The sequence below is a fragment of the Chinchilla lanigera genome, unplaced genomic scaffold (assembly GCF_000276665.1).
Source record: "Chinchilla lanigera isolate Chin_1 unplaced genomic scaffold, ChiLan1.0 scaffold00012, whole genome shotgun sequence".
Lineage (NCBI taxonomy): Eukaryota > Metazoa > Chordata > Mammalia > Rodentia > Chinchillidae > Chinchilla > Chinchilla lanigera.
The window spans coordinates 7740264-7752925 of record NW_004955413.1 but is presented as its reverse complement, the minus strand read 5'-3'; the positions used below and the strand labels follow the sequence as shown (position 1 = coordinate 7752925).

At 34.8% G+C, this 12662-nt stretch overlaps 1 protein-coding gene across 5 annotated transcripts in view; it reads right to left on the bottom strand.

The window, feature by feature from the left end:
• Positions 1–10173, bottom strand: part of Clec1a (C-type lectin domain family 1, member A) — a 40547-nt gene extending 30374 nt beyond the window's left edge. Inside the window, exons 1-3 of one of the 5 annotated variants that reach the window (XM_013511524.1) lie at positions 10063–10173; positions 8509–8627; positions 4073–4209 (exon numbers count right to left, since the gene is read on the bottom strand). In XM_013511524.1, coding sequence (XP_013366978.1) covers positions 4073–4209; positions 8509–8609 — 238 coding nt within the window. In that variant the 5' untranslated portion in view covers positions 8610–8627; positions 10063–10173. Of the gene's footprint in view, positions 1–750; positions 839–1009; positions 1208–4072; positions 4210–5093; positions 6607–6632; positions 6768–8508; positions 8628–10062 lie in introns of those variants that run through there. The other 4 variants (XM_013511525.1, XM_013511527.1, XM_005378939.2 and 1 more) reach the window with 4 other exon arrangements.
• Between the last annotated feature and the right edge of the window lie 2489 nt (positions 10174–12662).

The window sequence follows — 12662 nt, the reverse complement described above, 5'->3', positions numbered from 1 at the left end:
TAGCAAATCTTTTGGGGGAAACTTGGGTAGTTTTTTTTTTTTTTTTTTTTTTTTTTTTTTTTTGTGCCGGGAATTGAACTCAGTATTTGTTTGTTATTGGCTCTTTGTTAGGGTGGGGACCCAAACGCCAGGGACACTGGAGGCCAGACAGCCCTGAAATGTGTGGTAGGACTCTAATCTGTTCTTAACCCAGTAAATCTACCAAGACATGTCTGAAGATAGGGGTTTGTCATACTAGCAGAGAGAGAAAAGTCCAAACCTGTAGCTGAACTCTTAATGGAGTTTTAAGAGAGGGTTTTGATGGAGTCATCTCAGGCCATGCTGGAAAAGAGCACAAAGAGAGTTTACCTCCCACCTCACAGAGAAGTGCAGGGGAGATGGTGGATAGTGGAGATTTTCTCTGCTGGTAACCCAGCTGGGCTATCAAGATCCAGCTTACACCAACTGGCTTTTGAGTACTGCTTGGGAAGGAACCCTAGCTGGGTCTTCCAGTTGCTGTTCCAGCTTTCACCAGCTCTATGCAATGAGAGATCTATCTCTACAAAGGAATCCATCTCCCTGTCAGCTAACATTCCCACTGTTTTGAGTGGGGGATTACCCAAAAAATGCTAGAGAACTTATTCTTTGCATGAAGAATGGCAGCCAATCTAATTAGCTTTTGACTAGTTGGTGAAGTACCCACTGTTTCTTAGATTTCTATAAGGGAACGGAGAGAGTGGACATGTGATCTAGCTGTTCTGTCACACTTACCTCTCAATAGATAAGATGAAACCCATGTTGGTGTCAAAGATGAAACCAGCTCCTTCCCTTTGCATTCTTGTTCAGAGGCACTGAAGAAGGACGGGACAGAGTAAAGCAAGCAGGGGAAACTATCAGATCCAGATTGTTACATAGAGCAAAGAAAATCCCTTGATAGATGAGTGGGACAAGAGGATCTCCATATAAGCACCGAAATCTGGAAGCCTATATAGTGCATGCAAAAGGGAAGATAAGTGGGCAGAGGACTCACAAAAATGCAGGCTTGCTGCTACTTGTTGTTGCCTGCCGTTCCACTGGATTCCATCAATTTTCTGTCTTCTGCAGGATAATTTCTCTGAGACTTATCTCACTTTGCCTTTACTGTACTTTGACCATTGCCCCTTTTTTCTTTATTTTCTTGTCTTCACTAGAATGGGAATCACAAACCCTTGAGGGGCAAGCATGCCTGACATGACTGAGAAAACACAGAGAAGCCCATGTCCTGAGTGGAATGAGTGAAGGGTGGAGAAGCAGAAGATAACTCAGAGAGCTAAAGGGAGAGTCATATGCACCGTCATAAAAGTATGTATTTATTTTGCTTCTTGTTATTAATATGAAGCATACATCAATGAGAATTCTAAGTAAAAAATGAATAATTTGACTTAAACTTGTGCTTACATGATCTGTAGAGAAACAAGGATGAAGCCTAGATGACAACTCCAAAAATTACCAGAGTAACACAGGCAAGCACAGATGTTGCCCTTCAACAGGCATTTCCTCTAATATAATTGCGACTCATCTTGAGTTTACCCTCTAGACTTGGGTTCAGCTAGCAGCTCTGTCTTCTTCCCTGTCTCATGAAAAAATATAAATGTTTCTTTTCATCCGCATGTACATTTCTATGTAAATTGCAACACACACTATGTGTCAACAGGTCGGGAATAGAATATTTTGAACAACTTGGAGCAATCTTGCTTTATACCACCACTTGGTCATATTCAAGCCCTTACATCTATATCATAGGTAATTGTTGGCGTTCCCATCTGTTCTAGGAAGTGCAGATTAATTTTCAGTATCCAATATTACTTTTCTTGAATATGATGATTTTTCAAACATTCAGTCCTGAGAAATCATGAAAAATGAATCCAACCAAAAACAAAATTAAAATGTTTGGAGTTTCTTCAAAAATCCCATCTTAGGCTTTAATTAAATACTCAGTATTGAACTAGTTAATTGTACTTCATATACTCTCACACTGAATTATCTTGGCCTCTAATTTTTTCTCAGATAGTGGCAATATAAATTTGCATATTGAAAGGTGAAAGTAAATATCACAAAAAACTCTGTTATCTTCTCTTGGATTTTTAAAAAAATATTGAAGAACCCAAGTTTATTTTTCAATTCAGAACTGCTATACATGCCTTACCCAGTATCAAACTCATCTACACTTTTGGAAGAAATGCAGATTGTGCCAGTAATTCTTGTATAAAAGATGCATAATTTAGAGGCTTAAGATTTAATAACCCTTTTTTTTTACATGAAGGTAAAAGCAACACAACACAAAATTACATTTATAGTGAACAAGTCAGTGATTTGGCACAATTTCTTCTCACATATTAACAAACACAAAGTTACAAATGGCTCCCAACAATACAGAAATCCCCACAGTCCAGTATTAACAGTACTGTTACCATATAGTGGATCCAATGCATAGAATCCAGGCTCTTGTTTATGGCTAGCAAAGAACTACAAGTGTATACCCATTGGTAAAAGAAAATTCAGCTACATTTATTGAAGATAATGGGAAAATGTGTTTAGGACAAGCATGACCAGAAAAGTGGTGTTGGGGTGACATGGAAACAAACAGCACACAGATATATTGTGGATTTCGATTTTAAAAGATGTGCACCTCAGGCCTGGTGCCTCTCAATGGGTTTCTGGATAATATTGACAGGAATGACTGACAAGGTACTGAATCATGTTCAGGGGCTTTCAACACTCATGCATGCTCCAGAGCTTACTCTGATTACATTGCATACATGACATGCAGTCTATATTTATGAACCTTTTAAGGAAGTTCAAGTGGGGAAAATGTGACTGGAGATATCAAGCCATGAGTTTTAATACGATTGTGTCTGGCCTCGATCTTAGAGATCTCCTTGCTCTTTGTTATTTTATTTCTCCTTCTCTTAGATAAATGGAAGAAGATTGGCCCTGGAGTGTTGCACAAATTCAAGTGGATGGAAGGGAGTAGTCTACTAACCCCAATTTTTCTACCTGAATTAAAGCCAGTGGGAAATTGTAGAAGAACATGAGCCAAATCAGCACATAAAGAAATATCATTACCTTACAATAGTGCACTTTTATAGTAATCACTAAGGAATAGGTGAAAATTGCAAAATAATGTATCATAAAAATTGCAAAACATGTTCTATATGCAAAATTCTAACACTCGGTGATAAGCTTGTTTATGTTTTAAAATTGCTTTCAGATCCTATTTTTACTTATAATATTTAAAATGGAGAAAGCTTTCCCATTAGAGTAACTTTGCAATAAATTACATTATGCAGGATTCTATTAGAGAGGTACAGTTATAATATCTGAGTTATTTCATTCAAAAAAGTTGGAGTTGCTACTTTTGGATGATGATAATCCTAATCATGGTCACACTGATGAAAATAATAATTGATTGTAGTGAAGTTTTTTTCTCATTCTTTACTTAGTAATTCCAAAGTAATTTGTTTCTATGATTCTGGAAACAATGGCCACGCTCCTATTCATGCAGGAAAGATGGCTGTGGTCATGTTTGTCACCTGATGCAGGGTTCACAAACAAGAGCAAAATTTTGTCAAATGTTTGGTTTATGAACCAAATTCTTTGCAAACAAAAGTGTGGATGAACTGAAGCACCACTGTATATTTTGTCTTCTACCTATGCCTATTATGTTGGAAATTTAGGAACAAGTCATAGAAATATGCATGCCTTCCAGGGGCACTTCCTGAGATAAGAAACAATTCTGGAAGAGCCAGAAATTAAAATTCCCTTGAAGCACCAAGGGCTTGTGGCTTATTTCTGGAAAATGCTAAATCCATCTTACAATGAAAATTCAATCTTGGATGCCCTGACACCATGTCTAGAACTCTATGTACTATAACTTAATATTTTCCCCATGGAGTTAACAAGTACAGAAACCACAGCCTTTCATCTTATTTCTCAGCTAAGATTAAAGTTTGCCAAGCTGTCAACCCTTTCAGCGTTTAGTTTGACCTCAAATACCACTCTCTTAGTTTTGCTTTTTGTAGTCTTTACAATCTCAAATACTTTTAGCCTTCACCTCCTCTCCCTGACAGGAGCTTCTCACAGATACTGAATGAGGAAATATTGCATGGTTGGTCGTAAGCATTTCCCATATGAATCCATACACAATTGTGAGTTGCGTGTTCCTGGGTAGCTGTGCTTCTGATTTCAAATCTGTTAAAATAAAACACAGTGATGTAATTAGCACAGCATAAGGAATACTGGCTCACAGAGCTGAAATAAAAATACCAATGAACAGAATTTTGAAGTGTCTGTATTATTAGAAAAGGAGTCTGAGTTTGAATTGTATTGATTCACAAGTGCTACTAGAATTGACTCCATAATTAAGGCAGTAAAATGACTCAGCATTTTTCAGGAAATACCATTAGCTGTATAAAATGAAACTAAGCCCCTGATAGAGAAGAAAACCTATCAAATATTCTATAGAAAGTTGTTTATTTACCTTTTAGTCTATTACCTAGATGTTTATTTATCAAATCAAGCAATAGTTTAGTGAAATTACACTGGGTATATTTAATAAGAAGGCCAAACAAAAGAGTTAATGCTGAAGAGAATGTAGAACTACATGAAAAATCATAGATGTCAATGCCATTTAAAGGCAGGACAAACAACCTTCTACATTTTACTGCATCCTGAAGGCATGATTTTATTACAGCACATGTTGAAATGTATAATAATTATTACTATGGGTAAATGGAAGCATGGCCCTGTTCTCTCTGCTCCTCAGTCTCCTGAAGGAGTCATGTTAATTAGTCACAAAGAGTATCACTGAGCCTCCATGCAACAATTACAATCTGAAACTCCTTACTTTGGGTATCTATCTGTTCTTGATCCTGAGGTTGGAAGACAGAGAATCATCTTTAGAAGTGACTAAGACTAAGACCAAGTACTTTGATCCAGGTCTCAGGGAGAACTCTGACCAATGTTCTCTAAATATTTCCCCTGATACTCAAGTAGCTAGATTAAGGAAACCAAGAATTAGTAATGTATATTTTTGGTAGTTAATTAGATTGCCAATTTAGTGGCTTGAGAGCTACCTTGGGGATTAGCTCTGGGTGCATCTGGAAGAATCATGGAGGAGTGACATGAGGACTATATCCGGTCTCTGGTCCCTTTCTCTCTGAGTCTCCCCCAGTCTCTGTTTTCCGGTTGCCAGGAAGTAAGCAACTTCCTTCACCACAACTTTCACCATCTTGTTTCTGCCTTGGAGCCCTCTGACTATGATCTGAAGTTGTAGATATCAATATTTTGTCCTAGCAATGGGAAAGCTGACCAATACAATATCAAAACACTAATTTACGCCTGCACCTGAGATTATACAAAATTCCCTACTTGCACATTTAATACTACAGCAAAGGAAATTCATGAGAAACAAACTACAGGAAAGAAGGAAGTAGGTTTTGTACATTGTTAAAATATACGGTGCTTGTGTTAGTAGTAATTAAGTGATATTAAAATACAAATATGATCATACTCAGTGGTTTGTGCTTTTTACAGTGAAAATTACCTACCAGGAGAAAAATGCCAAGCTACCCTATGAGCTTCAAATTAATTCCACAAGCATTTTAAGACACAATTTCAACACATATTGAAAATGTTGGAACAAACCACCAAGTGAAGGATAGGAGAAAATATAACAGGAACAAGTACCAGATATATGTGTGAAAAGTATGAAATTTCTAGGAATTGAAAAACAATATTGAGAGCACAGGACAAAAAAATGGGAATTATAAACGGCAACAAGTTAGGTTTGGGAAAGACAGCTACAATTATAGAACTGAAAAATTCACTCAAAGAATTAATGCAGATGTTTAAGAGCAAATTAGCCACTGAGGAAGAAAAATTTGTGGATCAGAGGATATATGAGAAGTAAAAGTCAAAGATCAAAACAAAAACAAAAGAGAATGAAAAATACAAGAAAAATAAAAAGAAACACATGAGATATTGTAAATGAGTCTATAATAACTGTAACTGAAATCTGAGAAAAACCAAGTATGGTTGAGAATTTTCTAAAATTGAGAAAAAATATCAGATTTTAAACATATTGCCTTCAAACAGGAGATCTTTCAAAAACAGTAAAAAATCAGATAAAAGTGAAATAACATCTTCAAATGGCTAAGACCAGAACCTCAAGCCTCTAATTCTATATTTAATGAAAATATTTTTTATAAAAGTCAAACTGACAGGTTTTTTTTTGTGTGTTTTGTTTCTTATGGTACTAGAGATGGTGGGCTGTCACACTGAGCCACATATCCCACCTATTTTTAAAAAAAGGTTTTTTTGAGACAAGATCTCACTTAAGTCACTAATTTTCACGGGCTAGGCTTGAACTTGCAGTTCTCCTACTGAACCTCCCAGAGTGCTGGAATTAAAGGTGTGTGCCACCACAAAGAATCCAAGTGCAGTAGATGTGCTGTAGAAAACATATAAAAGCATCTTCTTCAGGTTTAAGAAAAATGACTTGAAATGTAAGCTAGCAAAGTTGGAAATCAATAAGAAACAATAAACAACATAAATATGTAAGCAAATATAAATGAACATAGGCTGCATAAACATGTTTCTATGCTTACACATACACATGTAACACATCTCCAATGAAGCTATATTTTGTTGAATCAAAAAGGATATCAGTTGTAGAGTGTACCACTAATTCCATCTAATTCTGTGAAATGAAGTTTATTGAAGATAAGGAATATAAGACATTGCAGAACCTGGAAACCAAGAGATTATTTTGTTACAGGTGTAAATGAAAGATAAAACAGCCAAACAGAAAATAATAAGATAGTGCTGATCCCCTAATCTTGCTACACAGTGAAGATAGGAAGAAAAATATAAGTCCCTTGAGAAGCTGGTACTGCAAACTAACACTCATACAGTTCTTCTTTAAATGCTACAGTAAACCAAGTACAGCATTTAATTCAGAGTGGCCAGAGGTTTGTGTGGCCCCTCTTTGATCTGCAGAAGCAAACTCTAATGATGGAGCTCATCTTCAGTTCATAGTAACAAAAGAAGTGGGGAGGGACTAAACAGAGTGTTCTAAGAATTCTACATTGATCAGGAAAAACATAAAAATTCCAGTTGATATTAGATTTTGAAATACAAAATATTAGTCTTTGATAAGTAAAGAATATATGCTGTAATCACTAAAGAATCTACTATGCTATTAGTAAGAGACTTTAAATTAAGAGAAGAAACAAGAGCAAAATTTAATAAAAAGTATTAAATCAGATGCCAAATTAAGAAAGAAAGAAAAGAAAATGTAACACTTAATGGGCAGATACAATTCTAGATCTACATGTTCCTAATAATATAGTTTCAACAATCATATTAAATGTTTACAGAACTATAAGTATAATTATGGTGGGTATTTTTAGCACAGTTCTCTTGTATGGGAAAAGCAAGCACATAAAATGACAGAAATAGTGTCACATGCAGTAAGTTCTTTGATCCAGAGAGTATCTGTGATTACAATGAAAATCAGAAAGCATTTTGAACTTAATGACAATGAAAATATATTAAAATTATACAGTTTTCACTGCAGGAAAAGAAAGCTCGAAGTTCATGAATCAAGCATCCAACTCAAGAAGTTAAAGAGTACAAACTAAACACACACACAAAAATAGATAAAAGGAAATAATAAGGTGAGAGTCAAAATCAATGAAAGAAATGATAGAGAATCAGCAAAGTCAAAAGTTATGGGATTTTACTGAGGGAGGATTATTAAATTGAACCATATGCCTAATGAGATTAAGAGGAAGGAAAAAATAGTCACACATACATACTGGCATACACATTAGTGATAGAAACTTGTAATTCCTCAATCTTGCTACCAGGTGGAAATGATTAAAATTTCATATTTTATGGACATTAACAGAAAAACAAATGACAATTGCAAGTAGAAAGGCTTCAACACACAATGAAGAAAAATTCATAATAATACAAATGTGAAATATTTTTAAAACTTTATAAAATGAGAGATGTTGTTTTTAGCTTAATGATAATAGTTTCACACATTATGTGTATGACACCGTGCTAGTGATTTTACTTTTCTACCCTTTTTCTCACAATTCTGGTGGATACTCTTTATAGTCTCATTTATAGGTAAGGGCAGTGAGACTCATTAGAAATAAAATGACATATTTAATATCACACAAACAGTGAGTGGGCTGAAGCCTATGCTCTTGGTCCCCCGTGTGACACTGAGTAACATAGTCTGCTCCTGGATTGAACAATTTCAAACAGATGCCAGATGTCCTGCAGGACCACAGAAACACTTGAGTCAATAGCACTAATGACTATCCTTAGACTGTATAGGCCTCTTCCACCCTGCTCTCCACCCCACCCCGCACCTGTCACCACTGAGTCTCTTTCTTCTCTTTTGGTTAGTAAATCAGGTTCTTAAGTGTGTGCCTTGCTTTTTTCTGAGAAAGTTTTGTCTTTGCACGTACTTACAAGTTATAAGAGAAAATTGATCCATCATCCCAGACCCATAATGAGTCAGTCTGATTGCGAGAAAGCCCAATCCAAAAGGAATTAATAGGATAGGAAGACATTTCTCCTACTATAAAATCCTGTAGTGAAACAAAATATAAATACACATCAGAGAGAGAAAGAGAAATGTTATCACAGACATGAGAATAAAAAGAAAAAGACAACTTACTGTGTATGTTGATGAACAATACATGTATAACTTAGCACTCTCAAATTGAATGTCATTGTCATTTAATTTTCTCACAAAGAATATATTGATCATGCAAATTAAAAATAGATTTCTAATATCCGTGTGCTGCCTCCATTCAATGAACTCAACAAAATCCAAAGATGACAGGGTCTCTGGGCAGACTTTGTGGTTGACAAGCCACTATTTAATCCATATTAAAAGTAGAAATTAATACTAACCTTTTCCAGAAATGCCTTCCAGAATTGGTTAGCACCTTAAAATTAATTTAGTACCAGCTGGACATAGTGGAATACACCTGTAATCCCAGCACTTGGGAGGCTGAGGCAGGAGGACTGCTGTGAGTTCAAGGCCAGCTGGGCTACATAAGCAAGTTCATAAGTAAATTCTGTCAGCCCGCATTACATAGTGAGACCCTGCTTTAAAAATATATATATAATTTGGTCTCATTGCATATTTAACAAAAAATCTGGATTTCAAAGAGATATTTGAATTGTTGCCAAATTTAAGGTGATTTATTGGTAATTATAGGCTTGTCTAAAGACCACACAGATTTCTAATGTAGTAGAAATCTGCCAACTATCTGTCTTTGCTAAGTATCTGCTTTCATTAACATTAGTATGAACTACAGATATTCGGTATGACATTACAGAAACAAAAACGGAGAGCAGTGATACAGTTGGAGAAGTAACAAATTAGCTCAGATTCACGATATGAAATGTTTCATATTAGTCTTTTCCGTAGCTCATCCGAGGTCCAACTTTCATTCATGAGGCATTGGAAGTCCCTTTTTTTCTGAAAAATTTCTTATGACCACAGGGATATTGCTATACCTGTATATTATTGGTCAGATATTTAAGTTTTAACAACTTTTCTTTTTTAAAACAAATTTGTGTGCAAATCCAGTAATAGCAAGGTTACTTTTTAAACCTTTTTGCTTTTCCCAGTATCTTGAAAGTGCAAATGATTTATAAATGTATATTGTCATTGCTACTGTTTTCCTCCTTAATTCTGGTAACAGATAAGAAATTTTTCCATTTTACTCCACCGAATTTAGAAATTAAAATAAAATCAACAAAAATTAGCAGAGACCTCATTATTGTAGTAAATATGGAGTGCATATGAAAAGATTCAAAGTGAAACATGATTATTTTCAATTCATTATATTAACTGAATATATTATGTCCTTGAAATGCTTTGTGTTTGCTATGATTGCAATTATAGAGAACACTGAAAATAACTTTCTTTTAGGGAGAACTATATTTCCTGGAATCGCCTGTAGTTTTCTACTCAATACAAGAGCAGAGGCTACCCTTGAGATACTCTACCTGAAGTCTACACTTACAAATTCTTTCAAGGTGTCTATCTTGACGAGATGAGAGCCCAGCTGAGAGCACCTCCTCTTACTTCCATACCAGGAATCTTGTGAAATGATAAAGAGGTAACAGCTCTTCTCATGTGCAATCCAATTAGGCGGACAAGTGCTGGAAAAGACTCCTGGAAAGAAAAAATAATAGCCATGAAGTTCATAGTATTTCAATTCCTTCTTTCAAAGCTAGCACTGTTCATCTCATGAACACTTATGAGTTGTCACTATAAGCTTTATTTTCAACTCACACTACAAGGATATTGTTTTACCAACTAATTGAAATTTCCTTGTTCTTTTCAAATTTAAAAATTAGTTGAGTGATTATACTGTTTTAGATAGGTAACATCCTTTCCTTTTTGACCTGTCTTCCATTATATCAAATTCAGCCCAGAACTCCTTTTCCTTCTTTCAACTTCCTAAAATAAATATTCTCAAATCAGTCATTGCAGACACAGTAATTTGATGTCACTTAAGTTATTTTATGATAAAAGACACCTTGCAAATTATGGCCTTCCAAAGTATGAATGCTTAAAGGCAATTGGTCGTGTTTCAGAGTACTTCTGCTATGCATTATTAGCTACTTGATGAAAATTGTGAGAAAATGGAAATCAAGAGATGAGAAACTGAAGTGAAAATATTGTTTTAATCAATTATGATGTGATCAGAAGTGAAGTGTACATATAAAATTGTAATTAAGTCAATGAAATCATGGGATTAAAGTCATTTAACCAGAGTTTTCAGGAATATGTATATTAGGTCTATCTCTTTTCTACATTTTTTAATTTAGTACTTTAATTCTCACCAACATTTTTACTTCTTTACTTTTCTCCTACTGATCTTCTTTTCTTATGTCCTATTTCTTATTCTGTCTCATTTAGAAAACATCAGTTCCCTAAGGAAAAAGAATACTTTTCATTCCCATGCGTCAAATTGTACAATCTCCTGTAAACCTGTGGAACTAGCTAGTGATAAATGAGTTATTGAGTTTTAAAAATCCAACTTAATAAAAATCCAGTCATATGCATGATTTTTTTTTGCAAAATCACTTTATATATGACAGAGACACATTAAACTAAGTCAATATTGGTGAATGTGTTTGTATTGAATCTTGATCGTTGGATGCAAGCATATTTAGATCCCCGTTATTTCTCTATCCCAGGCCTTAATACCAAGAGGTGATCATGTTGAATGAAGGATTCCACTACACCTTTAACTCTACCCTTGCCTGTGGTTTTGAGAGCTTTGGTAGAAACCGCATTCTCTTGTAAAGATGACTTTGTGGGTTGATTTTGGTACTCCTTGTTTCTTGACAGAGAGTTGTCTTTCTTCAGTGGATTGCTCCCTGAATTGGATCTCCAAAATGCTTTACATACCAAAAAACAAAACAAACAAACAATAATAGTGACAGAAAAAAATAAGTCACTTTGCTATGCCTAAAAACTAAAATTTTAAAGTTCACATGTTAAATGGAATATGAAGGGATGCATGTTGGATTGGTAATTAATAGAAGATAAATTGTAGTAGAAAGGTGCAGAAATTGATAGACAAAATAGATGGAAAGAAAGAAATAACTTCTATAAAGGAGATATGAAAATGAAAAATAAAAATAAACGAGGAAGACAAGAGGCAAATAATGTGATCAATTAAAACCACAAAGATTGCAAATAGTAATACTTCTACTTTTTTATGATTAAAACCTGAGAGCTCCTTATGAACCTGCTTGACATATAATACAAAGTTATGCAATAAACATTTGTTTAATAAAGGAAGTCATGAAGATTTTTGAAGGCTCAATAGTACTTTATTGACAACAGAATACATGAGATATAAAAATATAAGAAAATCTATTCATCCATCACAAGATGTTTACTTAGTAAGTGTCTCAGGCAATTCCTAGTATATCTGAAAGAGTTTATACTAATGATCAGGTATAAAATAATTTCTACAACTCATTAGACTCATGCAAATAGCTTACAGTCCCTCTAGCAAATTTACTTCATTAGAGAATAGCATCATATCATATTTCTTTCTCCAGCTCTACAGCTTTCCTTCCATTAATTTATCATTCAAAAAATCCAGGTCTGAAAACAAATATTTATGGCAATAAATAGAAAAATATGGTTAGGAATATGAGGTTGTTACCTAAATTTCTAATCCTGATTCTACCATTAAGAGACCCCTCAGTCTCTGACTTCTAAGTGAAATGAGATTTAATAGCACCAACTAAATAAATAAGGTTAATATACAGAATAAATAAGTTCATGCATGTAATCCCTTGAAAGAGAGCCCAGCAAACATTACTGCTTATTAAATGCCTATAGCTGTTATTAATCTTCCCAGATACTCACCCAGGGAACCCAGGACCACAGCTATCACTAGTATCACCGAGCATAAAATTCCCAAAATCACAACAATGAGCCTCCAAGGAGGAGATGTGGCAGGGGTTCCTGAGGAACCAGAAGAAGAAATTAAATTTCCAGCTAATACTGGACCACAGAACATTTTACTTGCACAGCAGGTTAAAATTCTAAAGGTTTTCATTAATCATTGGCATCTAGA